We start from the raw sequence: 27,579 nt of genomic DNA on the forward strand, positions 1-27,579 counted from the left end.
CATGTTGCAGAAACAGGAGAGAAGTGCATTTTCATCTGGTATCTTATCAGATACCACTTTAGACACCTTTGTAAGCCACATTTTAAAGGAGAGCCTTTTTATCATACTGATAATCTCTGTGAAAACTTACCCAGCCTAAATTTATGCTACTTACTACATACATTCTGCTTAAGATCTACTGTGATAAGCAGTCCAAAGAGGTTGTATTAAGCCTCTAAACAAAAATGAATTTAAGACCTCCTGCACACTTCTACACAAACAAAGCTCGTTGATACTCTGGTCTACATAAATCAATCTCATTTGCCACAGATTTTAAGTACCTAAAGAAGCCTGAGCTTTAAAAGTACTTATTTTTAAAGGTTTAGCATCTTATCTCCAGTGTATGAACTTCAAATACCCTGAGTGTGGCTTCCTCTTACGAGGAAGGGGAATTTGTAGTAAGACTTGTTTCAAGTTAATCAAGATTATGGAACACAGTATTTCCCTTGTAATTGTGCTTAAGAAACAAACAAACACCCCCCCCCCTACACAAGGCAACCAAACACTCACAGCTTGTGATAGTTATTGACTACAAAATTTAAGGGCCAGAGAACGCCACCTCTTCATGCTAACAGACAGCTGAATTGTTTCAAACTTGGTGACTTGAACACTATGAGCCAGGGAAATTAAATTGAAAAGGACATGACTTTCCTTGAAGAAAGGCATCCTAGAAGAACATGCTAAAGCAAATTAACAAGAGGTTTAGAGTTTGGGAGTTTTAAACTAAGATCTGTGCTTTTTTCTATAAATTATAATGTTATTTGTACTGCACAAAATTTCAGGTGTTTTGCTCCTGCTAATAACATACTTCTGAAAGCAGAACAAACCTGGTGAGCTTTAACTCAGTCACACTGCTGCCCCATATAGCATTCCTCTCTTCCAGCATAAGTGAGACACCTTTCTGTCACCGTAATTTGCAAACTAACAGAAAAGTGGACCGATTTTTAAAATCTGGCTTTCCTTCTTGCAACTCACATTATTTGCAATGTTAATTTGTAAAAAACAGGTTTTCACTTGCAAGTGTGATGAGATAACTACATCTGTAAAATGGCAAAGAATGGCATTAGGAAAGATGAACTGCATTCAGATTAGCAGATTTCCTCCCTGCTCCCAAGCCTGCCTTCACCAGTTAGCACAAAGGTAGATATTGTCGAATGCCACAATTTGTGCATATTATAATTTAAAATAAAGCAACAGAAAAGCCAGTGTCTTACATAAAAGACAGACACTTGAATAAAGACACTATAACTAGACACATTTTTTTAATCTTACATTAATTATTCATTTTATTATCTTTTGACAATTTAATACCTAGAAAGGTGTCTCTTAGGAGCTTCAAAGTTTAGAATGTTCAATATGCTCATAGCTATATTAATTATCTGCAGCAATCTGGTCCCAAGAAATCCTATGCTGCTGCAAGTATCAGCAATCAGTTGCTGTGAGACAAAATATTCTACCCACTGAAAATAATGCATCCAGATATCAAGTGTCTAGAGGCAGAGCTTCTGCTGCTGTAAACCAATACTGCACATTAATTTCAGAACCCTTCTAAATGATTTATTCTCTACCACTCTTCTATTATAGCATAGTTCTTTTTTCCTTGGTACACTACAGTTCTTTCTACTGCATAGAATAGTGCCCTTTCAACCGAAACCTGGTTTTCTACTTGATGGGATACCCTACATATATATTTACATGGTTGTATCTGTGAGAAACAAAGAGAGAGAGAGTGAGAATGCAGGTATTAAGGTTAAGGGGAACCTTTTTGCTGTCTTCAGCTATTGTAACTGTCTTCGTTGCTATTGTAACGTTAGGCATAGAGAAGATGAAGTTAGCCTCATCTCTGAGGATGACAGTAATCACTTGAGTGCACACACATACAAGATACAGCAAGGGAAACCCCAACAAATACTGGGAAAAATACTAGGTTCACAATTAAGCCAGTCAAACACTGGAAGAGGTTGTCCAGAGAAGCTGAGGACTCTCCATTTATAGATATATTCAAAAGGCAATTGGTCAGGCCCTCAGCAACCTGATCAGAATTTGCTGTAGAGTGAGTTGAACCAGATAACCTCCAAATGTTCCCAAATTATTGCATGATTACAATTCTCTCCTGGTTCGCCTCTTTTAGAAAAGAATTGCTGAAATTAATCTAAGGAAATTTCTCAAACATAGTCTTTAAAGACATAATGCACTGACAATTTATAAGGCAAAAAAACATAACCAGGAAGTTGGTACTCACCGAAGAACTGGACTGGTGTAAACGGTATGGTCTGAGCAAGTCTCATTAAGTTGTTTCTTTCAACAGCTGCAAACAACATAGATTTCACTACTATACTGAATAAAGAATAAGCTGGCTGCTTTTCAGAAATATCTGGCCATGCTTTATTGTATTGTGCAAAGCCAAGGAGGCTGCAGTGTGATCCTGTGTCAGATCTGAGCACCATTCTACCCAGCTAGCAAATGCCCTTTGCACACCTGTGGCATCTCATAAGCATCAGCTGCCACTCTCTCTCCCATTCATTGATTCCCTTCTTCCAAGGAAACAGGCTCTTTGGGACAAGCCCCTTGCACTCCGGCTAGATTCTGCTAACTCTTCATCCTCCTCCTTCCAGCAAGGGCTGCTGCTAATTCCTCCTCCTGCCAGCTCCATGGTGGTGACATTCACACTGTGCCAAAGAGATACATTGGTCGCAGCTGCCCTCCCTGCCTGTCTCTGTCAGGCTTAGAAGCACCTGGGGATTTAGCAAGGCATTGCAGGAAAATCCAAGCTTGCCCTGCACAGAGTACTGTTTCTTCATCTGGGCTTCTCACCAAACAACATCAGTAACATTATTATATCTCCCTAATTGGCAGATTGCTTCTCAGGCAAACACTTTCAAAACTTCAGAGCAACAACTAGATATTTATGGATTTGTCTTCACAATGACTCAGCTATCAGGAAGGGGGAATGAGGTATGAAGTAAGCCACAAAGAGGGTAACCAGGGAACAAGGCAATTTGGATGCTACAGTGCTCACTACTTAATTTCCCTATTCAATGGCTGAAGACAAAACTAGCATCCAAAGCAGAGAGTGAACCACAGCAGAGCTGTGTTTCTCTGCAGAGCAACCTAAAAGCCCTAACAGCAGACTCTTCCAGAGCCTGGACACCATCTGTCCATCCTTTTAAGATGACTCTTCTGAGCAGATATTAATTAGTGATTATTTAGCCCAGAAGGAGAGAGCAAAGGGGACTCATGACATGGCAACCCACGAATTAAGGTCCTCATTTTAGATCTGCATTTCAGACTGCATTTCTTGTTTATCTTTTCTGAATTCAACAGGTATTGGTTAACATGCCTGAATAGTTTTGGAACACGGAGTGTAGTTCAGGGTCCTACCTTGATGCCTCACTAGGAACATGTTCTAGTCACAAAACCAGTGCATAGCAGGGACAAGGATGCGAATAGAGGAGCTGCCAGACCTGTCCTGGTAAGACCATGCCAGCACTCACTCTAGAGCAGGGGTGTCAAACTCATTTTCATTGGGGGGGGGGGGCACATCAGCCTCGCAGTTGCCTTCAAAGGGCCAAATGTAATTTTAGGACCATATGTTGTAATAGCTACATTTATACGGTCCTAAAATTACATATGGCCCTTTGAAGGCATCCACAAGGCTGACAAGGCCTCCGGTGAAAATGAGTTTGACATCCCTGGTCTAGAGACTCCAGAACCGATGTGAAGTGGACTTGGAGCAGCTGCTGAGCTTGAGTCAAAATTCAAGTTCTTTTGGGTGTGTAGAGAGGCAGAACTGTATTTGCCTGTACAATGTGATAGCAAAAATAATGCATAAGCAGTATATGGTGCAGGATTGCAGTACAAAACTTCTGGGCTTAGTTGGCTAAATTCCACCCTGAATTTCCAAAGGAAAAAAATCTACACTGGAAACCTCTTGAGGCATTTGTTAACTCATAGTGGAAACCACCCTCATCAGTGCTAAAAAGTCCTACTTAATCTCAAATAGCATGCCTGACAAGAGACAAATTAATCACTGCAACAATGCCAAGGTGTCAGAGAAATTACTCCTGTACACTGATTACAAACCAGGAGGTGTTGTTCCCAGTGAAAATCACACAGCTTTTTTAACTTCAGGAAGCTGCTAATGCTTCTGGTTTACCCTCAGCCTCCCTTTAGAGGTAGCTGAGTCCTGTAGGCAACAGAGACATCTACTGACATGCTCTGCTCAGCTCTCCTCCGGGAAAAACTGAAATCCACGCGTTGTGGGAAAATCTGTGCATACTCAGCCCAGGAAAAGACAGGACTGCAGGCAATTAGCATCCAAATGATTTATTCCCTGCCAGATTTCCAGGAGTCCACAGGTATATAAACACAGATTAACTAGTACAGGACAAGTTAACTGAAGAAATCAATTCCAGAAAGTACAAAGGAGGATGTGGGAGGTGTGATGGGAAGTGACAGCTATAAACAAATAAATGCCTCTTCTGCCTCCCCAGGAATCGGAGCACTATTCATTTCCACTAATATTTTGAAAGTGACTGTCTACATTCTGCTCTGGATTTGCCTGAAATACTCAGAATGCAGCAATTAGCAGCAAGAAAATAATTCATAATTTCCTCACTGGAGTGTTAGACATGAATTAACACAGAACCTTCTTAGCAATGGGCAATTGTGCAGCTCTTCAAAATGAAAATCACAGAGGATGACAATGGAAGAACGAATGTTCTTTTTAATTTGTTAAATTACTCAGCTATCATTGTGGTGCCTCCTGCTTACCTGAGTAGTGATGATGCAGATCTTGAGATGTTTTCAAGCAGGCAAAGATATCTGAAATAATGTTTAAAGGATCATTACGTTAATTATTATAGCAGAAATAAATGTATGATTTTTTAATTCCTTCCATCCCAGAGTTTGTCATGAAACAGATTAATCAGAATTACTGTCTCAGCATTCTAAGGATGAGAATTACTACTAGGCTTTAAGTATGTTATAATGTAGAGTATATTGGCAGATTTCAGTCATCAATGTAATATAGCCAGATGACTTATTTATTCAAGGAAATGGTGGGAAACTTGTGATATTAACCTCAAGGACATGTATCTTCTCTAAGCCAATTACACCTCTGGGATATTAAAAGCACGTTGCTGTCCATCATGCTTCACAGCCTCCCAAAGGCATGATTTTCCAACTTCATCCTCAGTCATTAAACATTCCATTAACTATACAATTACACCAAAGCTATTATAATACAGTTCCATTAACTCACAGTGTCTAAAATGCTGTTAAAATATAAACAGAGAAACAATTCCTGTGGTTATATATTTAACAGGCACAGCCAGATCAAATTTTGTCCAAAAATCTTTGTTTTTAAAAAAATATAGTTTTAATAAAACCAAGATTAATAAGTACATTTCCATTAATTAGATGAAATCACTTTGTTCTATCAGAAAATGACATTTCAAAATGTCAGATTTCAGAAAATAGGTATAGTTTTAACTCTGAAAAATGAAATAATGAAAACCAAATCTTCATCAAAATACTTGAACATTACACTTCTTGTTCTATTTTATTTGCTTATTTTCCCTTTCCTAGCCAAAAAAAAAAAAAAAAAATCTTGAATAAGAAACATTAATAGATGTTGGGGGAAGGGCCAGTATTTCCACTGAGTGCCTTTGGTGATTTAAGGTCCCTTTTGGTCTCTTCCTTGCTGGACCCAACTAGTTTTGTTGCATTTTGTAGGTAGTAAAACAACAAACATGAAAAGGCAAATGGGGGATAAGAAGTCCTTCCTTTTGAGAACGGGAAAACTGAATTTTAATCAAAGCAATGGTGCGCTCCACAGAGTTGCACCACAACTCACTACGCTTGCAGCAGGGCACTTCGGCACCCCAGCGTTTTGTGTACAGCCAGGCTCAGAAAGTGCAGTGCTCAAAGGGGAGATAACCCTAAGAGCAACTCACTTCTGCATCACAGCTAGCCTCAAAAAGAGGTAGATGCCCAGCTGCTCAGACCTCACAGCTAAGTAGCATGTCAGGAAAACTGGAAGACAGACTGAAAGGCAACAAATACAGGTGAAGTTAACTAGCACTCCACTTTTTGTGGAACAAAGTAATTCCCCACTATAACCCGTACTATAATGTGTGTATACCAATGCACGCAGCATGGGGAATAAGCAGGAGGAGTTAGAAACCTGTGTTCGGTCAGGAGTTCATGATCAGGTGGCAATTACAGAGACATGGTGGGACAGTTCACACGACTGGAATGTGGTCATGGATGGCTATGTCCTTCTCAGGAAAGACAGGCCAGCCAGACGTGGTGGTGGAGTTGCTCTCTATGTGACAGAGCAACTACAATGTATTGAGTGTTGTCCAGGCACAGATGGGGAATGAGTTGAGAGTCTAAGGGTAAGAATTAAGTGGCACGCTGGCAGGGGTGATACTATTGTGGGTGTCTATTACAGGCCACCGGATCAGGCTGAGGAAGTTGACGAGGCGTTCTAAAGGCAGCTGAGAGTGGCCTCACAGTCACAGGCCCTGGTTGTTGTGGGGGATTTTAACTTCCCTGATGTTTGCTGGAAGGACCATTCAGCCAGCCAGCCACAGTCCAGGAGGTTCCTCCAGTGCATTGATGATGACTTTCTGATGCAAATGGTGGAGGAGCCAATTAAAAGAGGAGCACTGCTGGACCTCATCCTCACTAACAAGGAGGGTCTGGTCAAAGCGGTAAAGGTTGAGGGCTGCCTTGGTTGCAGCAACCATGAAATGGTGAAGTTCAGGATCTCATGTGGCAGGAACAGGATAGCAAGCAGAATCACAATCCTGGACTTCAGCAGGGCAAACTTTGGGTTTTTCAAGCAATTGCTAGGGGAAATCCCATGGGCAAGGTAAGGGGGCCCAAGATAGCTGGTTAGTGTTCAGGGACTGCTTCTACCAGGCTCAAGATCAGTGCATCCCCACATGCAGAAAGTCAAGGAAGGGAGCCAGGAGAACTGTGTGGTTAAACAGGGAACTGCTGGGCAAGCTCAAGTGGAAGAGGAGAGTTTACAGATCATGGAAGCAGGGGCTGGCCACTTGGGAAGATTATAAGGCTCTTGTCAGAGGATGTAGAGAGGCAACTAGGAAAGCTAAGGCCTCCTTAGAATTAAACCTTGAAAAAGGACAACAGAAAGCTTCAAATACAGGGCAGATAAAACTAACACCAGAGGCAATGTAGGCCCACTGATGAACAAGGTGGGTGCCATGGTGACAGAAGATACAGAGAGGGCAGAGTTACTGAATGCCTTCTTTGTCTCTGTCTAATCTGCCGGAAGCTGTCCTGAGGAGCCCTGTACTGCTGAGGCCCCAGAGGAAGTCAGGACAATGGAGGAGTTTGCCTTGGTTGATGAGGACTGGGTTAAGGAGTAATTAGGCAATCTGGACATCCATAAATCCATGGGTCCAGATGGGATTGACCTGATGGTGCTGAGGGAGCTGGCCGAGGTCATTGCTAGACCACTCTCTATCTTCTTTGCTAAGTCATGGGAAACAGGAGAGGTGCTTGAGGACTGGAGGAAAGTAAATGTCCCTCCAGTCTTCAAAATGGGCAAGAAGGAGGACCCGGGTAACTATAGACCAGTCAGCCTCACCTCCATCCCTGGAAAGGTGATGGAATGACTTATCCTTGGTGCCATCTCAAGGCATATCATTAGGGGCAGTCAACATGGCTTCACCAAGGGGAAGTCATGCTTGACCAACCTCATAGCCATTTATAAGGACATAACAAGGTGGATAGATGATGGTAAAGCAGTGGATGTGGTGGTCTACCTTGATTTCAGTAAAGCATTTGACACAGTCTCCCACAGCATCCTTACAGCTAAACTGAGGAAGTGTGGTCTGGCCAGTCGGGTAGTGAGGTGGACTGCAAACTGGCTGAAGGAAAGAAGCCAGAGAGTTGTAGTCAATGGGGCAGAGTCTAGTTGGAGGCCTGTATCTAGTGCAGTGCCTCAAGGGTCAGTATTGGGACCGGTATTATTCAATATATTCATCAATGAACAAGGGAAATTGTAGCGTCTTGCATCTGGGTAGGAACAACCCCAGGTTCCAGTATAAATTGGGGCATGACCTATTAGAGAGCAGTGTAGGAGAAAGGGACCTGGGGGTACTGGTGGACCGCAGGATGACCATGAGCCAGAACTGTGCCCTTGTGGCCAGGAAGCCAATGGCATCCTGGGGTGTATTAGAAGGGGAGTGGTTAGCAGGTCAAGAGAGGTTCTCCTTCCCCTCTGCTCTGCCCTGGTGATACCGCGTCTGGAATATTGTGTCCAGTTCTGGGCCCCTCAGTTCAAGAAGGACAGGGAACTGCTGGAGAGAGTCCAGCGCAGGGCAACGAAGTTGATCAAGGGAGTGGAGCATCTCCCTTATGAGGAAAGGCTGAGGGAGCTGGGGCTCTTTAGTTTGGAGAAGAGGAGACTGAGGAGTGACCTGATTAATGTTTACAAATATATAAAGGGTGAGTGTTATGAGGATGGAGCCAGGCTCTTCTCAGTGACAACCAATGACAGGACAAAAGGCAACTGTAGCACAGGAGGTTCCACTTAAATATGAGAAGAAATTTCTTCTCAGTGAGGGTGGCAGAGCACTGGAACAGGCTGCCCAGGGGGGTTGTGGAGTCTCCTTCTCTGGAGACATTCAAAACCCGCCTGGACATGTTCCTGTGTAACCTCATCTAGGTGTTCCTGCTCCGGCAGGGGGATTGGACTAGATGATCTTTCAAGGTCCCTTCCAACCCCTAACATTCTGTGTTTCTATGATTCTGTGAACCTTGAATTTCTTAATTGGCCATTTCATAATGGCCAGTTATCCTTCACTGATTTCATAATTTCAGGGAAATCACACAAACAGAGGAATCACACCAAAGTGCGACTTGAAAAATTAAGTGTACATTAAAAATTTATTTTCAGGTATACAGCCTGTTTTAACTCTGGAGGTCTCTTAGACTGCCAGGGATGAAAGCATTACTATCATCTTGAAGATTTTCTTCCTGTTGAACAGGATAACTTAACTTGGCAGACTAGAGTAAAACTAAATTATTTTAAGATTTTGCAGGTACCATGAAGAAAACATGCCCTCATATAAACAAATAAACAAACAAAGCCCCTTTCACTTTAAAGTACAAATTACTAACATATGAAACAATAGCTGAAGGTTTTCATATAACCCTTCAACTAGAGTAAAATAACTTCCTTTTGGATTTTGTACTCCAAAATTGCCAGAGTGCGATTTGCAGAGAGGAAATAAAATGAGTGATAAGCAACCAAAAACTTACTGTCAGTTTTCTCTGAAGTTCTTAACCTGTTTAAAAGCAAAAGTTCAATATTTTATTTCAAAATTTCTGTCTTTAAGCTAACATTAGCATATCTGTGATCCATGTGAAGGCAAAACTCACAAAGGTTTGTTCAGCAATCACAAAACCTAACAACCCTCAGTGCAACTTTGTTCATTTCAACAATCAGCAAATAATATTCAGTTACTGAAAAACAGCCACAAATTTCTGCATATTTCTTTCTCTGCTTATGTTCAGCTGCTCTTATGATTTTGCACCACTGTTCATGCCGTTTACACTGCAATAACAGTGTCGGTTAAAGACCACTTCAATCACATACACAACTGTTCATTTTTCAGTCAATGCTGAGAGGTATTCAAAGCTGCCTACGCCATTAATATTGTTTGCACAAAACCAGACTTTTTAAACTGATGGTCCTTTGGATTAGCAAGGCTGCAGAAAGACTACAGCATCAGCATCAACATTAAAGCACTCTTTGTTACAGAAGACAGCGGATACGATTCACCTCACAGACCAGAGAGATCCCACTGAAGACAACAGATTAAGTGACAGAATCAGGCCACTCAATGGCCTGTAAGTCCTGATGGTAAGTATGCAGTTTGCATACTGCCTATAAATGACACAGGATGGGTAAAAAACACAGTCTTTCTCTTTTTTTTCCTCTTTCCATGGTGAAACCACATGGGATGTGACAGCTTTCTAGTGTCTTTTGTTTATTATATCCACTGTTACTAAATAAGAGAGATATTAAAGAAGTTGATCAAAACAAGAAAGAAAAATAAAAGGAAAATAGAGATAGCACTGCATGTAGGAAAAATATCCCCATTATTAAGATCAATCAAGGTGGAACGAACAAAAAAAGCAACAACAGAATTGAAAACACTTTTGAAAGCAGTATACTTTCACTAAATATAATCAAAGCTTAATAACTGTTGAAAATCCATTAAGAAAACCAGGCTAAATACTTTGTAAATGTACAGAGTCAGTAAAAAATAGATTAATCAGAGAATGAGAGAAGCTTTCACAATCTGCTAGTATTTAAATTATTAAAAAAGGAAATATGCAATTTGCACAGCAAAAGCAAATATAACTTTTTATGCTCACTAGATTGGAATAATGGTTAATTAAAGATGCTACGGTGATCTTAGTGATTGAATTAGAAAATTGGATCATTGTTGGAATAAAAAGAGGTGTCCACCTAAAATTATACACTTTGTGTAAATGGATCTCCTTTGTCTCAATTAATAAGGCTTCCTTTAGAGAAATGTAAACAGACTGAATTGCCTAAACTCTTCATTTCACATAAATTTCTCATCCTAAGGACAGTGCAGAACTGGAGTTGAAGCCTGCAGAATATATAGAAGACTCTTTCTAAAAGCATGTGAATATCTTAATACATACAAGCAGTTCCTGTTCAGATCACTTTTCTTGGTGGTTCCAAATATGCTATTACTCAAATCCTGTAAAAAAGAGAGATGCTTTTACTGGTAAAATCTGCACACCACTGTCATATACACACTGCACAACTCGAAAAGGTACAATCTTGAAAGTATTTATTGATATACTTATTGTTAGCATGAATAATGACACTGACAGGCTGGTGAATCACAACATTGCCATACCTACACTAATATGGAACCGATTTGTTCACATTACAGTTTGCCATGCTGTCTCCACACATTTGAACAAAATACGCAGGTACCCACCTATATCTCAATACCCTCACAAAAGTGTGTTAAGGGTCTGCTAATATGGACAGTATCAGAGAACTCTCTTCATATTGCAAATTCCAGTTTAGGGATAGGCTTTACAGTTGTTAAAAATATGCACCCTAAACCCCTCTAACAGAAGAAGGTAATACATTGAGCAGCTCTCCAGGGGTATTTGGATTACGTATTTTCCAGGTCTTATAGTTAAAGAAGTATGCAAATAGTCTTTTAGACTTCCAGCCATATTAAGGACAACTGGGCTAGCCTGGTCCTCCTAATGTGCTAGTCAGAAATGAGTTTATTCTTTTGAGGTCAGGCAGATTTCAACCCTCAAAAGCAACAGAGGTCCCCAGAAAAGTTCAAAGATGATGCAGTTTAAAGATAATTTAGCTAAAATTCAGCTTTGAATATTACCTGAAACTTAACTCACATTTTTTTTATTTCACTCGTATTTTTGACTTGTAGCTCACTTTGCAGATGAAAAAAATCTTTGACAAAAAACCTTCCTACACACACCTTTTCTTTGCTCCCTGCTACCCATCAGGAGGGATTTCTGAACCACTGGTGTTCAATGGGTAAATCTGAAAAGCATCACTTTAGGAAAAACATATTTCTCTAAAATATATCATGCTCCAAATGAAACAGTTGGATGCAGCAACATTGTTATCAGTGATATATATAAAATCTCATAACCCACACAGGACTTTAAGAGAGGCAGAGCAACTCAGTGGGTATTGGAGACTGTATCGCGAAAGAATTATTAATTTGAAGGTGGTGTTCTGGAAGTGACTAGTTTCAGTCTAACTCCAATCCTGCTGTAATCAGTGGAATTTCTCTAAGAACTTTAAAAATCCCACCCTTGAGTTTTACCTGACATATCCCAACACGAATCTTGAAGGACTGGATTACCTGGTCCCTTCACACAGTTTTCCTGACTGTGCCTTTATTTTGCTTGTCTGACCCTGCGTTAACATTTCAAAGATTCATTGCTTTAAACTCTAGGCTAAGGTTTTACAGAATAGAAAATCAGGAAAATTATTTATATTTCTCTCTTTCTCTCTCTTTCCACTCATTCATACAAAAACCTGCCAATTTTAAAATTTAGATTCAGGCTGTCTTCCCTGCTATTTGGGATTGAAGTTCTACAGTACACAGAACAGCAGATCTGAAAATATCTGGTTTATTTGTATTCCTTAAAAAAAAAAAAAAAAAAAGGCAACTCAAAGCATTTACAGTGAAAAATAAGCTAGGCTTTTAAAGATCACCATTTTAATAACTGAGACTACTATAAGTAAAACAGGCAAGCAAGTGTGCTGTTTAAAAAGGAAGATGAAAAGATTATTTCACAGTTCTCTCTCTTAATATACTCTTTCTTAATTTCCTTTCATACCTCTGTGATATCCCTGTGTAATATCATGAAAGATACATTTTCTTTGATTAGCTACACCACTTTAAAACAGATGGAAGTTTCTATAATCCAGATTCCAGTCCCCAGTCTTCAGGACGTATTAGTCTAGCTCCATCAAAGTCAATGAGCCTATGTTGATTTACATAGGCAGAGGACCACTACATTATGGAGCTGTGAATTAATTCTGATAAATAATAAGATGCCATGTTTACAAGTCAGTGGTTAAGAAATCCAAATGTTGCAATTATTATCAATATTTAACTCTCACTTTGCAAAACAAACAAACAAACAAACAAACCCCCTATCTCTGAGTGATAGACTAGGAGCTATATAGCTAACTTTCCAAAAATTTGCTTCACTCTGCTCATCAGTTCTACTTACGGGTTCAAGATCAACCTGTGTGTTCACTCACTGCCTAATGAAACATCAACTCATGCATCATTTCTGACCAACTGCTTCATACTCAGAACCACTCTATGATTCAATAATTTAATATCCTACTTCAATAATATTAATAGAGTGTTAACAGCTGTTAAATTATTCATTTACTTGCACACATGGGCTGTGCCAGCAGACAACAAAGTTCCTCATTTCTCAAGAGGCATTTCGTAACAAAGAACCTATAGTAGCAAGTCCAGGGACCTCAGTAGAGCTTCCCTGGGCTTATCTCAGCCAAAATGATGTACTAGGAGATGTAATCTTTGTTCTTACCTCTCGGGAATGCCTCAGGTAATCACTGAATGGTATGCTATGTCTACCGATGTCTTGATTTTTCATTTTCTGGTGCATGTAACTGAGACGTTCCAAACCTAGCCAAAAGGGCATGTGTCAGCTATTTCCAGAGTGTAAATGAACAGCTCTACTGCTACAAATTAAACACCTACGCAGTGCTATAAAATAAACACCTATATACCATATTGCCCCAGCAAACACGTAACGGGCTATAAAAGCAGAAACAGAATTCCATAGGATTTAAACAGACTGTTTCCATTCTGTCAGCAGATTTCAGAGGAGTGCAGCCCTTCTCAGACCACACTGTTCTGAGTCACAGCATTCCCTGAAGCTTCTCCCAGCAGCTCTCAGGATGAAGCCAGGAAACCACATCACAGAAAAGCTGGAAGGTAAGAAGAGCTGTACAAAGGATTCCTTAGAATGAAAAAGCTGGAGAATTGCTAAAAGAAGAGTAAGAATGCCATTCCCTTTTCATTCCAACAGAGATGACATAGAATTCATTTCCACCCTTTGGAGGATGTGCTTCTGAGCAATGAGCAATGAGTAATAAATAATGCATGCAGAGGATCTGCCATCAGATACAGTATTGCAGCACTGCCTGGGAGTGTAAATGCCTTGAGAAATTCAAGAGATAGTTTAATTTTGTAATTAGCCAGGATGCCACTTTAGAAGACACCTCAGGAGAGGAGACAAGAATGTCATCCTCCTTGCTTCCCACTTATTCCTGTGGATTATACTGTGGATTATATATATTCCTGTGGATTATCTACTTCAGGCAGCACTCCCAGAAAGATTTAACTGACCTTCCACCCAGCCTATGTCTCTTTTACCTCTGCAATGACACAGCAAATAATCAAGTTATGTGTGCCCACAATCTAATTCTCATTCTGCAAAAATTAAGCCACAAAGTGAAAGTGGTGGATAACACTTTGAATTTGTGAATTCTTATTTACTGCTGCTTTTTAAAAGCTGTTCTGAATTTCACCATCTGCAAAATATCACATACTTAGCTGACTGAAATTAGACACAGTGAGCCAGTTCTTGTTGTGTTTCTCTTGTTCATCCCAGACATTGATCTCTGCAGGCTCTGAGCTCACTTGGGTGTTCTGGGGACAACCATCCACTCTAATCACCTGGCAAAACACAGACAAAATGACACTCAATTTATAGGATGACTAGCACCTCTGCAGTTCCTCTGACAGCCTGTGACATGGCCTTTCAGAGCATCACTGAAATGCCAATGACTGAACTTGCTCCCAGCTGAGAGACAGATTTTCTCATTTTTGTTACAAGTTGCAGAAGACACATTGTTTTTGTCTAGTAAATACTACTGATGAAAGACCTAGCACTACAGCTTTTTAAAACGAAGTCTGAAGTCCCTCAAGATACCTTCAGAGGTATTAGGTCTCAAAGTTCAAGTCCTAGATCTGTTGCTGACCTGAACATTTTATGTAAACATGTAAGTCTTCAGCTTTCATTGCGTTAAACAGAGATAACTCTTTCCAGCTGACAAACATCCTAGGAATCTCTTTGTAACTTTATAAATAGATTTTGATATATCTACATACACATATCGTTACAAAAGCTGCTCTATACATATGACACAATCAATGTATTGTCTGTAGTGTAATAAATGTTTTATGGATTCAGAGACAAGACTGTGGGACTCTTGTAGGCAGAAGATAACATTAGGAGTCCTGGTTTGCTTGTTTACAGTTGCACACCACCTGGGTACAGGTCATCACTCCTTCAGTCTATCCTAGATCATATGAAGTCTCCACAAGTCCACCTGTCAGCTACAGTGCAAGGACTGATTCCTTTCTGTGTAAATCAATAACACCTTGGTATACTATCTAGCAAAGTCCATAGAGTCGAACACATCCAAAACTGAAATTCCACACATTCAAACAAAAGGGAAATTAAACCAAAGCCAGACACACAAAATAACCACACCAATTTCTGTACAGCATTTTCAACTAAGCCACACTGCACAACTGCTCTTAATGAATGAAAAAGACAGCTATGTGATATGTGATTCTCTTGCATTTGCACATACCGGCACCTGAAGGGGTTTTTTATTCTTCTTTCCTCTCAAAGACTTTCTGTCTCTGTTTTGTTGCTTTGCTTTCCTTGCCTCACTGTGGTGTAGCTCACTGGATGGTAAAGACTCTGTGGGAAAGACTCAAAAAACACCGTTAAGCTGCAGAGTTTTTGTTTACTAAGAGAAGATCTGATAAGACTGAGAGTTGGCAGGTCTCCAAAGCAACCTGAGGAAGACTTGTGACACCCAAAGCTTATATTCATACAGTTCGGTGCAAAGATGTACACCATCACAAGACATAAAACAACAAATGTTATCCATCATCTCACACTATTCATACTTAGAACTGGAATCTGCTATATTTTAGCTGTTAGTAAGCAAACTCAGTGGTGGAGAGTCTGAAACTGGCTATAAAAATGTATACCTCTTCACTCTCCATGCATCTGTCTGACTGCTAACATATTTCTTAGGGATTATGTAATTTATTTTGACTCCTGCAACTCTTGCATTGCTTCCCCAGGGCAGGAGACTTCCTTGGAGCGAGCACAGTCTCTCTGTCACTCTGGCTCTGTAGCCACAGCCACAGGCCTCCCATGAGATAGGGAGAACCAGGGTGACTGATGCACAGGAGTGGTACAGTTTGGATACCAGGCACACTTCAGAAATTCCCTACAGCTGTCAGACCCAGCAGAAAGAAAGTGAAAAAATAGCTCTGGACTCTCTTGTTACTACCTTCAACTGCAGCTAATACCTCCTGGGTGCAAAGGAAATATTTTTATAATGTCTTGAGTTCCCCAGTAAAAGATACTGTACAGGTTCAGTGTTTTATAATTACCACCCATGGCCTTGCAGGTTTTCCCTCTTTTCTCTTTCTTAAAGGACTGTAAGCTGCTGCTCCTGCAGAAACTCCAGTCTCTCCAGGGTGGGCTGATGCAGAAGGATATGCTGCGTTTCAGCTTGTTCTGAGAGATGATGCTGCTGTGACATGACCTGTCAGAGTTGTAGGAGAAGGACTTAGATTCTCTTATCTGGACATGCCTGGGAGGACTACCCGTGCAATTGCAGTCACTGTTATAAGTGGCATGTATGCAAAGGGACTTCTTTTGTTTCTTCCCTGAGCTGAAAACACCTTTTTCATCACCTTCAGAGAATCCCCAGTTCACATAACCACCTTCAGTTTCTTCCCTGTCCTGAGAGGAAGGTGCTGCACTCTCTTCAATATTCAGGGATGGCTGGAGACCAAGAGGATGATCAGCCTCTACAACATTAGTCTGTTCTGATGGCAAACAAATAACAGTGTCTCTCTGGCTCCACTGATAATCTTCTGGCTCTTTTCCAGTGTGGCTGACACTTGGCAAGTTTTGCTGCCTCACATTTCTATTTCGCAGTTCAGCTCTGAATGCATCTTCCCTGTACTTGGAAGGAGTGCTCAAAAATGACAAGTTGAAGGTCATATCCTCAGAGAAAGCCACTCCCTGATGGTCAGGTGGCACCAGCAAAAATTGTCCATATCTAGGAGTTGACTTAGTCTCAGATGATACTCCTGAAGTAAGTGTGTCACTTTCTGTTTCTGTCTTTCGAGAGCTGTATTCTACCACCTTGTTATTCTCTGTCCTCAGTATGTGGTCTTTGCACTCTGATGGCCACTGACTCCTTACCAAGCTCCGTAGGAGGGAGGGTGGCATGCTGTAGTAGTGGTTCTTCTTGTCATACAAACACTCCAGGCTGCTCAAGGTCTTGGAGAAGAGTGCATTGCTCCAGCTATGCGGCAGCTTCCTACGGGTTTGTCGTTTTGCGTCAGCCAGGAAAGCTTCCTCCACCTGCAAAGTGTCCGCAGCTGAAAGTACTTTCAGGATGTCCACTGTCAGGGCAGATAGGTCTTGCAAATGTCCTAGCTGGCTGTCCAGGGACACTAAAGACTCCTTGATATAAAATACTTTCTCATGCACTTCTTTAAGCTGCAGAAACATCTCCTCCACTCTAGGTAGAAAAAAAAAAAACATAATTAGATTACCAAAACCCAGATCTTTACTTCTGTTTGCCAGACCATGAAAGAAGTCATTATCACATTTTAAAAAATCAGTGTTTCAAAGAGCCCTTTATTATTTTCTAATGCTGACTTCCCATTAATACTTATATTTGACAAAACCCATCCAGACTTACGACATATTATTCAGATTACGGGGCAAACAGCCAGTAACTCTTAAAGAAACAGGCTTTTTCCTCGATGAGTATCTATTTTTTAAATTACTGTTTTCCTACTAATGTCCATTCCTTGCCATAGAACTACTAAACTATGGACACAACAGCACACAGCTTTGGAAATGCTGCATTGGCCATTGCTGTAAATGTAAAATGCTGTTAAGTATACTTCTTGTCAGCCAGTTCTCTGGCTTCTCTACATTACTTGTGCGAGCATGAGAAGGACAATCAATGCTCAGACAAACCTAAGGATACTCTTCCATTTCTCCAATACTGCAGACTACTGGGAAAAGGGTCCTCTCAGTAACCTATTTGGCCTCTGGGAACAGATTCTATAGGTCTGTTGCCATCAGTTCCCATCAGGTAAAACTCAACTGCCCAAAAAGCAAAGCCCTTTTTATGGTTTTCAAATCCCCAGTGAACAGTGCAAGAGTTTCTTGGCCTGAAATGACATAATTTTAACCAAATCATTATCTTCGCAGTTCCTGAAGGTAGTCTCCTTAGTGCTTTATTACTAAGACAATGATAAACTAGCTGCAGGCAGTATGCAAAAGTTGCTCCTTTCCTTTGTCACTGCGTAACTAAAAGATGTAGTATTTAACCAACAGCTAAATAAAATTAAATACCAGTGTTCCAAAATATTTTATTCCTCTAAATTAATTCATTGTATTAATGTTATGCAATGTTGTGAAGTGTGTTTTACGGTTGCACCCAGAAAAAAATTCCTTTCCAGATCTGTATTTATTCTTTCTGTATTTCTTTTACGGGGACATTCATTTTGCTTGCGTGTTTTGGTTTAGTACACAGAAAATAAGACTATGAACAGGCAAAGATTAAGAGGCTACCTTTCTCTAGGCAAAACAGATTTATTAGATGAGACCAGTATTGACATTCAGGAAGATTTTTTATACTGCTCACTTTCTTTAACTCTTTTCATTAAATGTAATGGCAGCTTTGCTATTGATTTCAATAGAAAGCTAAATTAGGCTAATATTGAGTTTTGAAACCCCATCGACAGTTGTGTATTGACATTTTGCAAACTCAGACACTATTTACAGATGGTTATATGGTTATTTCTGTAAACAGCAGTTACATTTAATCACAAGCAATACTCTCACAGCGTTCCTACCCTGCTGACCCTCTAAATAAAAATCTGTATTTTATGCCATACTGTGGCATGTCTTTGTGGTGCTATAAATCACAAATCTTTGCTCATATGCAAAAGTGAAACTGAGCAATACCTTACTGTACCCCTTTAGCCACCTGCACACTGTATACATCTGGGGATGTAATTCTGCTAGCAAGGCTTCTCAGCCAGGCCTGCCATGCAGTTCGAACACATGCATTAAATTTCCATCATATTTGGAAGGCCTGTATAGTCTACTGCTCCTCGTGTTCACAGTAGCAGTAGTCTGTTCCAAATGCATTAGCTTCTCAATGTCTTTTTATATGAGAAATCTACACAAAAAGCACAACTCTGCAGCAAAACACACCTTTCTGTTGTCAGACGGATCCTTTCACTGTCACTGGAACTCAGGCTTTCGTTCTTCTCATGAAAATATTCTTCCACACACTGTTCCTCAAAGTCATGGAGTTTCTTTAACTCTTCATCACTCAGGTACAGCTCTGGACAAAGGAGGGAGGAGTTGGTGTGAAGCATGCTGACAAATGCAATTATTTGTAAGCATCCAGGAGAAAAAAAGAAAACTGTCAGAACAGATTTTCTCTCAGTCTCTTTACAAGAATGAAACAGATTTAACTCCATGAATTTGGGCTTATGTATAAAGACTCAATACGACAAATACATGTACATGTGGTTTTTATCTTTCCTTAGGAAGAGAGCAAAACCACACTGACAAAAATTCCAGTGCATTCCCTTTTAAAGCCTCAAAAGTAAATACCCAAATGGCAGCTCACAACAACATATTTTCTCCTAAACTTTTTCCTTCATTTTGTTATACATGTGTGACTCACAAAACTTACATACACATATGCAAGACTTACAAAGATTTCACTATAATTTGATCCGGGCATTCATTGAAGGCTAGTCACCTATAGCAATTACAATCCTTTCAGGCACTCAAAGCTACTAAGATTTTTTTTCACCTACTTGCTTCACATGTTCATGTGTATGAAGCATCAAGCAAAATTACTGGGTGAAAAAGTACACATTCAGAAGTTTAGAACTTCACAGCTTGGGCTGCTACTGATGCTACTCTTTAGCACACTAAGACTTCTCAGAGAACAGATTGATTATAAGTCAGTATGAAGAAATGCACACATTGGAAAGCTGCTTCTCTGATCCAAATTTACATCTTCCAAGCTCCTTTTTCTTTCCTTTTTTTACATTCCAGGGTCCTCACTGTACCCATTAGGGGGGGAATCTGTGCCAAGTGTCACCACAGTGTTTGCTCCATGTGTGTAGTATTTAGCTGCAGCAGACAGGTCAGCAGGGAAGCCCCCCGTAGTGTTCTGGCGTCCCCCTCTCACTCCAAATAAGACTGAATCACCTCCTAGGCTCTTTTCCCTCTTAACCCCTCTGTTTTCTTGCCTCCAAGATTTTACTCTGTACCTTGGCACTTTCACCGATTTTCCACAGGGTGGCACTGGATCCTTATTGCTAAAACCAGTTAGTTATAATCACACCAAATGTAAGTTGAAGAAACTTACCAAGTAATGCATAGGTATAGAGAAAAGGTATGCAAAGGTACATAAACAGGAAAAAAGCCTCTTTCTGAAAGGAGTGTAGGCAACATGAGCCCTCTTCTATCCAAGTGCTTTTAGATGTGCTAAGCAGTGTTTCAGTTTTCCTTGTGCCTAATGCACCTTACAAGTAGGACACTCACTATGCTACGTCAGTGACTTATACTATGCATGCATATGAAATGAGCAGTGGTACTTCAAAGCACTTCAAAGGCAGGCTGATGTATCCAACCATGATGGAAGAGCTGAGCCTGGGAGCAGCAGTAAAGCAGCTCAGCATTGATTAGTTAAGCCCATTTTTGAACTCTGTAACCACCTGTAGGCACGCCAGATATCTTCAGGGATTCATGTTCAGCAGAGAAAATCCTAGGCAAGGCATAACCCAAGCAGGGTCTGCTCACCTCTGTTATTAGGTATCAATGATGTACGTTGCATCGAAAAGGATGAGGCTGCATAATACTATGTGCCAATGTCTCCCAGGGTTTTTTAAGATAAGGCTACAGCCATCAGCTCCTCCCCATTCCCTTGCCTCACCCTATGAACCACCTAGCCACACTGTTGAACATTCATTCCCACCCAAACATCTTGTGGTCCCCACCCCACAATCTCCTGCCAGAGATCCAGGAGCTGGTGACAGTGGGACAGGGAACTGGCATCGCTTCAAAGAGGCATTAGGAAGGACTCTGGGATGGAGAAGTCCAGGTTGGGAAGGGTGAAGGTGGTGGGGTTAAGGTGCAGTGATGAGGTAATGCAGAAAGGAAAGATGTGGTGAGCAGGTGGGAGGTCACTGTGCTCTCTCCCTGTGTCTGCCATCACAGCACCTCCTCTGGCCTTAGGCTCTGCAACTACTTTCTCTGGGCAATTAAAAAGGAGTTACTGGTCTTTTCAAGACAAATGTACAGAAATGTATACCTCTAGTGTTGTTTAATTTATTTCAAAATAAGGTTATTCCATTATACAGAAAAAGCTGCCGTCACTTTATTTCAGCTCAGGGTTTTGATGTGTCTTGACTGATGCACAGTGTGCAGCAGAGCAAAAGCCAAATACATAGAAAAGCATTCCTCTAGACATGGTTTCCTACAAGAGTTCTCAGTCAATTTAAATTCAGCTTTGCAAATAAAAATAGCCTCCTACCCAGAGAATATTTTTTTTTTTTAAGAACTGAGCTATAAAATTATGGGAGGCTGTCAAAATATTCCTCATCAGCTATTTTGTAAGGTCCCCAGCTTAGCTCTGCTTACTTAGTCCAACGTCGCCTTCTTCTTGATCCAGTTCATTTGGGGGTCGATGGTGGAAGATGCAGTTTATGAGAAGTCCAATGTGGCTCAGAAGAATGAAAGGTGGGGGCAGCCACGGCTTCTCATGGTAGGTCATAATGTAGCGGTACCGGTTGTACTTCCAGAGCTTGTTCGATATGGATTTCAAATCATAATAAACATTACTGAGAAGAGAGATAGAAGGGGAAGGAGAGCAAAACACTCCTGTGAGGAATACTCTCAATACAGCACAAGATGCTTGTCTACAGATCTAATTTGACACTGAAGTAAAGTCCCATCCCTCCAGTGAGGTAAATCAGCTTAGCAACTTTCATTTAACAAAGCAGCAGCATGTGCCTGCAGCTAGTGCACTGAGAATGAGATCTTTAAAGCTGCCTAACGGATTTGGAGATCCAATTCCCATCCACATTAATAGGAGCTGGGCAAAAAATATCCCTGAAGTAGCTTTGAAATCTCAGCCAGATTATTTAAACTTTAATACATAGTCTAACTGGGAGTTCAACATTGTCTGCCTCTTTGGACTGAATTAAGTGTAAGAGTCAGGCTAAGGGAAGAGTGTTAACAAAATGGTTCCACTGCTCTTCAGTGCACTGCATCTAAACAAAATACATGCTGCAAGACACAGCTACACGAGCAATTCTTCTGCAGGGTACTCTTTGGAGCTATGATATTACTAAATGTGACTGTTGTTGCACTGAATAATTTCCCTTATCTACTATCATAGGCTCAAAGTATGTGAAAATAACTTCATAGCTTCTGGCACTGTAATTTCAGTTGCACCATCCTACTACACACCCAGAATATAATCACAAAAACATCAGCTTTGCTTCTGGGAGCATAATTAAATATATTGCTCATACTCATTTTCAGTCCCACTTCTGGAACAATCAAACCACTAGGCAGAAGCATTAACATATCATCATTGCTGAAGGTTTAAATCTAGAAATAATTCAAATTACAATATCACAGCTGTGTATTAAAAAAAAAAAAAAAAAAATGATGCCTTGCCACAACTTCAGGAAAGGGATTTCTAATTGGAAATGGGAATAGAATTTTGATCTTTCAGTTTTCTTGAATATTAATCACTACATTTCTTCATTTGTAACTTTTTTTAATCTACATCTGATTTTTTCTTCCCCAGAAATACCAGAACTCTAGGAAAAAATAATTAACTACTTGAGTTAGATTGGTCTTTACTAATATTTTACAGAACTTGATCACTACAAAGGTTCCCCTGTTAAAACTTGCAAGGTTAGAATTACTATAAAGACACTGATCAATTACTATAGAATTATTATAAAGACCCTTCCTACTCTGGTAGGAGACATTAAATAGCATATAGTTAAAAACACTACAGTAATATTTCAGTCTAGAACATACCAAATTGCACCAAACAACAGGAATTTTCAAATATTTTCCTAAAGGAAGAGCATGGTCATACGAAGTCATTACCCTGTTCCCCTGAATAGCTTCTTTACTTATCTGCCAAACTAAATCTTGAGCTGCTCTATGATGAACATTATGTAGGCACTCAACACAACAAATACAACTTTTAGGAACAAAGTACAAAGTACTTCACAGCTGAATTAATGTCTTGTTTGCCAACTAGAGTTGCCCACTTTCACAAAGTCAGATTCTGTTTAAATGACAAAACACTTCAGGCGTCTGCTCACAAGCCCTTTCCTCCCATGCAATTGCTTCCACTATATGTTTTTTATTCACTGAACCCCCATGGAAAATGGGATAACAGTCACCATCAACATGTCTCTGCTGGGACATTTTTGGTAGAAGACTTTTGCAGAAGTGTTGGCAGAACATCTACTAGTTGCTTTTGCCTTTGCAGCAACATACCATGGTACCTACTTAAAGAAAGCAATAAGCAAGTTGACCATGATGATGTACTGCACAAAGAGGTAGACAGCTTGGAGGAACGGTGTGAGGAAGGAGCCAGGAGGACAGTCTTCATTGGTTTCACAGACTGAAAGTGAAGGACATACAGAGCATGGTTAGCTTGGAAATCAGATCAGAGCACAGCAGTGGTATGTGCTCGTCATTTGCCCCAGCAAGAAACAGGACAGTCCTCATTACTTTCACAGAGGTACGTTACTAAATTTCCAACTAAAAAGTCTGCCTCAGCGTAAAGGGAATGTGAGACCTCTTGATGATACTACTGCTCCAAAGTTTCCATTGCAATTTGGAAGCTGGAGACACCTTTTCATACATGTCAGTTCTTATGCCAGTCACCCCACCTTTTGTTAAGGGGAAAAATGATGCAGCAGAAATGTACTTGGGAGATGGCGCATGCTCAAGTAAACTGAAACTGAAATATTTGATCCTTAAAGCAAGTGGCAAAGCTTTCACTGGCTCCACTGTGGAAAGGATACAGCCCAAAGTCTGTTTTGTCAGTACCGGAGTGTTATTCCTTCAGAGCTTCAGTAAGGTCACTTTGACTCAGGTGCAAAAGAATATATGGCTACAAATGTCTGTGAGATGAAGAAATGAATCATTGAAACTAAGGAATCCTTCTTAATGTTTTTAAATTGTCAATGTCAAAATAAATACTTTTCAATCTTTATAAGTTTTAAACAAATTTTGCACTTTTGAGGAAATTTTTAAACACATTTATAAGGCAGCAGTCCTAAATTCAGGACATGTTCCACAGCATAAAGAGTCATTAGAGAAATCATAGCTTTATTTGGGAAGTGTCAAATTTCTAAAGGCTTAGGATTAATAAGTGATTAAATGGATTAAACCTTGAAACTTAACAGTGTGCTTTTCTTTAAAAGAATTTTGACTTATGCAACTGAAACACATAGCCATCATGTGACTGTTTCAGCAATAATAAGGGATGCAACACCTTACATTATTTTCATGAACCATAGCTATGCTGAACTATGTATATTAAATATTTTTATCTATTTGCAAACCTACTTTTCTATTTTAGGGACTGTTTTACTTGTGCCCATCACTAACCAGCAAGAAAGAGCCTTCCATCTGTAATGCTGAAATGCCTTCTGGAGTGTCTGGTTCTTCTCTTTTACTGAGCCACGGTCAAAGCCATGATAAGGATATAACATTTTTCCTACTTACGTTCTTTAGTTCTATTTTTCCTGTGTTCAACAGGTTTATGTGTTTAAGAATAATGCCAGGTGGTTAACTCTTAATATGGTGAAAAACAATTTTCCTTTTTTTACTTTTCATTTTTGTTTTTATTCTTTCTCCCTTTAAGGCAACTTTGTAGTCATTTCTCCAAGAGATCAGCAGCTTTGGATTCACCTAACTGGAAATTAATTTCACTGCCAGATACCCTGACCATGAACTAGCTCAGTGTTAGTTTCTGTGTGTTTTCATCTGAGCTTTGCATTACACTTCACTTGAAAAGATAACATTGAAGGTTTCAAAGCTTAATCTTTATTTTAAACAAAGAAACTCACCTTTATTCATGCAGCACTACTAATTAAGGACATATATATACATATATATTTGAACCAAAACTATTTGAGAAAGAATAGACTCAGTATGTGGTCAAAAATCTAGTAGCCCAAAGTGGACATGTTTCTGCACGTATTAAATTTAAACTGTTGAGCTGTAATGTGAAAATTACCTACCATCTATTTCTCCAGCATAGACCTCACCAAACATCATCCAGTAGGGTTGAAATACAATATCTCGTGCCAGAGTCCAAGAAGGAGGTTCCTCTGGAGAAAGGATTGCCTTTCGTGACACTCCAAAGCTCAACAGGACTATGGCCATCATGACCACAATATAGAACATGTTTGCTGTCTGGAAGACATTTTTGCATAAATGAATTAGCTGTGTTAATTATATGTAAAGGAGACATACATTTTAGGGAAGAGTGTCAATAACCGCTTTTACAAAGCAGAATACAAAAACATAGCTAATAATTCAATATGATAGAGAAAATGAAAATATTTTATTTCTATGACCTGGACTACCCAGGTATTTTATAGAGGTTAAAGTCATCCTGAACCAAAAAGGCTGCAAGATCTACTTGCCTCTCAAGTCCCTCTTAAGATCTTAAGCAAGCTTTGAAAAATGCAGAGACTCTATGATGGTGCTTTTCTTCAGTGGTATTTCTTCCAAACTGAGAGCAAGGAATAACAGTGAAAATTACTTTGCCTTCTAACACTGCATCAGAATTACTATGCAAGACAGAATATAAAAGTATTAATAAGATAGTTCCCAATAACCAAGGGAAATTACAGCAGGAATCTGCAGATGTCCCTCAAGACCAGGCAGCAGTTCAGCAGCAGTTCTTATAGCAAAAGAGAAAAAAATTAACTTTGATCTCAGAGAAATTTTGCCTGCTAAAAATGGGATATAATTATTTGAATCAAAACATAAAATAATAATGAGACAGTTTCCAAGAGCTAGGGGAATGCTCCATAGTAGTGAGCCCATCTGCAAGAGACAGTGATTTTTATTTCTCCTATTATCAAGCCATATCAGAAACTCAACTCAAATGCAACCCTTCTCTAAGGAATGCAGCAAAAATGTCTTTTGTGAATAAATTCAAATAATGAATAAATTAGAGAGAACTGAAACCTGATTATGGTCAACTCACAAACAGAAAAAGACATTAAATTTTCAAGCAATACATTCACTACAAATTACTAGGTGACCTCTCTTTTGACCATAATTCTTTTCTGTCACTTCTGACCTTCACATGTTCCTCAACATCTGCCTTAACTACAAAAATATTGCTCCAAAGCATAATACTTACCATTTTCCCAATCATTGTCAGGTATGGGCCAGCATGCTGATTCACAGCGAAAAGATCAAGGAGCCGAGCATACCAAAATATTATATCCAAGCAGTAAAGTAGCCTCCCTGCAGTTTGAACAGGAGGGTTGGACCAGCGCAAACCAAAACCAACCATAAACAGGATGATAGCTATAGAATCAGTAAAATTCCAGTATTCATAAATCCACACCTTCACTTTTTGGTGGAATTTTCCAGGTTCTGAAATAAATACCTGAGTAGAATGTGGAAAAAAAACCCAACAAAACTCTGTTAAAATCGAAGACACATTCTTTAACCCTTTCTGTCTGAACTGTGTCATGATATTTTGGAATGAATAATTTTATTTCCCTTTTTTTTTTTTTTGTAGGCCCATGTACTGCATATTTCCATTCACTGTTAATTGAGGTTAGTACTTAACCTACAGTGTTGTATTGCTAAAGCACACCATAGGATAGCTTTGCCTATGGAAAAACAGATTCTGAGCCCAAACCCATTCACTGAAGAGCATATTCCTCAGCAAAAATAAGAGCAGCCAGATTAGAGCTCTTAAGCATATGTATAAATATAAATTAATGAGCATTTTCTAGAGGAATGGCCATGACCTGCAAGAGCGCTTTAAAAAGCCCCTTGGCCATGGAAAGTACCAACTTAACCTTGCTGATGGGAAAATAACCAATGCTTTTTATTTCAGACAGAAAATACAAAGAAAGATCCTTGTATTTCATCCACCAAGGACACACTAAAAAAAGAAGCACTGGCTACTTGCAAAGTAAAGAATGAAATGTTCACTCCTTGAACTGTGAGGTGCCCCAAAGGGATTTTAAGCTTCACTGAGCAAATGTGTGAAGTGGAATCTTTGGGAGGCTGTAAATAAAACCTTTGCACATTGCACAAGTGAGGCCAATTACGCAGTGCTATGTAAGATCACACTGATAAGTAGCAAGCAAAGGAGAGATTTTCAAATGTTAGCCTTGATCCTGCGAGAATTTACGCACACGAACACATTAATGTAAACAACTGATCCTACTCAATTCAGCTGGACTAACTCACATGAGGAACTAGTTGCAGGGTCAGGGCCTAAGGCTTTAACAATTAGTTGATACAATCTAGAGAAATAAAGTTATATATAACAAGGCCTTCAGCAGTTAAGTAGCTGCACGTGTAAGACACAGTGTCCTACAAAGTCTTTGCCAGCAGATCAGAACTACTACATAGACAAAGAAAATCAAGCAGAAGACATGAATTTAGAAGTCTCCAATGAATGCTAATACTAGAAATAACTGATGTTTCCACTGTCCCACCATCAACACAACGCAACAGCACAACAGCCATTTTAAAAGTTCTTGCTATTTCCCATTCAATTTGTTTCTCAATTAGACAATCCTT

General features: G+C 39.8%; 1 protein-coding gene across 1 annotated transcript in view; it reads right to left on the reverse strand.

Moving 5' to 3' along the window:
* The window catches only part of TRPM6 (transient receptor potential cation channel subfamily M member 6), a 91,714-nt gene that overhangs the window by 12,910 nt on the left and 51,225 nt on the right, over positions 1–27,579 (reverse strand). Inside the window, exons 21-33 of the mRNA XM_065046003.1 lie at positions 26,174–26,425; positions 25,038–25,212; positions 23,293–23,407; positions 21,394–21,593; positions 18,943–19,075; positions 16,083–17,227; positions 15,263–15,375; positions 14,213–14,339; positions 13,186–13,283; positions 10,759–10,817; positions 9,340–9,365; positions 4,813–4,863; positions 2,282–2,347 (exon numbers count right to left, since the gene is read on the reverse strand). Of these exons, the coding sequence (XP_064902075.1) occupies positions 2,282–2,347; positions 4,813–4,863; positions 9,340–9,365; positions 10,759–10,817; positions 13,186–13,283; positions 14,213–14,339; positions 15,263–15,375; positions 16,083–17,227; positions 18,943–19,075; positions 21,394–21,593; positions 23,293–23,407; positions 25,038–25,212; positions 26,174–26,425 (2,560 nt within the window). The remainder of the gene's footprint in view (positions 1–2,281; positions 2,348–4,812; positions 4,864–9,339; positions 9,366–10,758; positions 10,818–13,185; positions 13,284–14,212; positions 14,340–15,262; positions 15,376–16,082; positions 17,228–18,942; positions 19,076–21,393; positions 21,594–23,292; positions 23,408–25,037; positions 25,213–26,173; positions 26,426–27,579) is intronic.

This window comes from Columba livia, chromosome Z (assembly GCF_036013475.1).
Source record: "Columba livia isolate bColLiv1 breed racing homer chromosome Z, bColLiv1.pat.W.v2, whole genome shotgun sequence".
Classification (NCBI taxonomy): Eukaryota; Metazoa; Chordata; class Aves; order Columbiformes; family Columbidae; genus Columba; species Columba livia.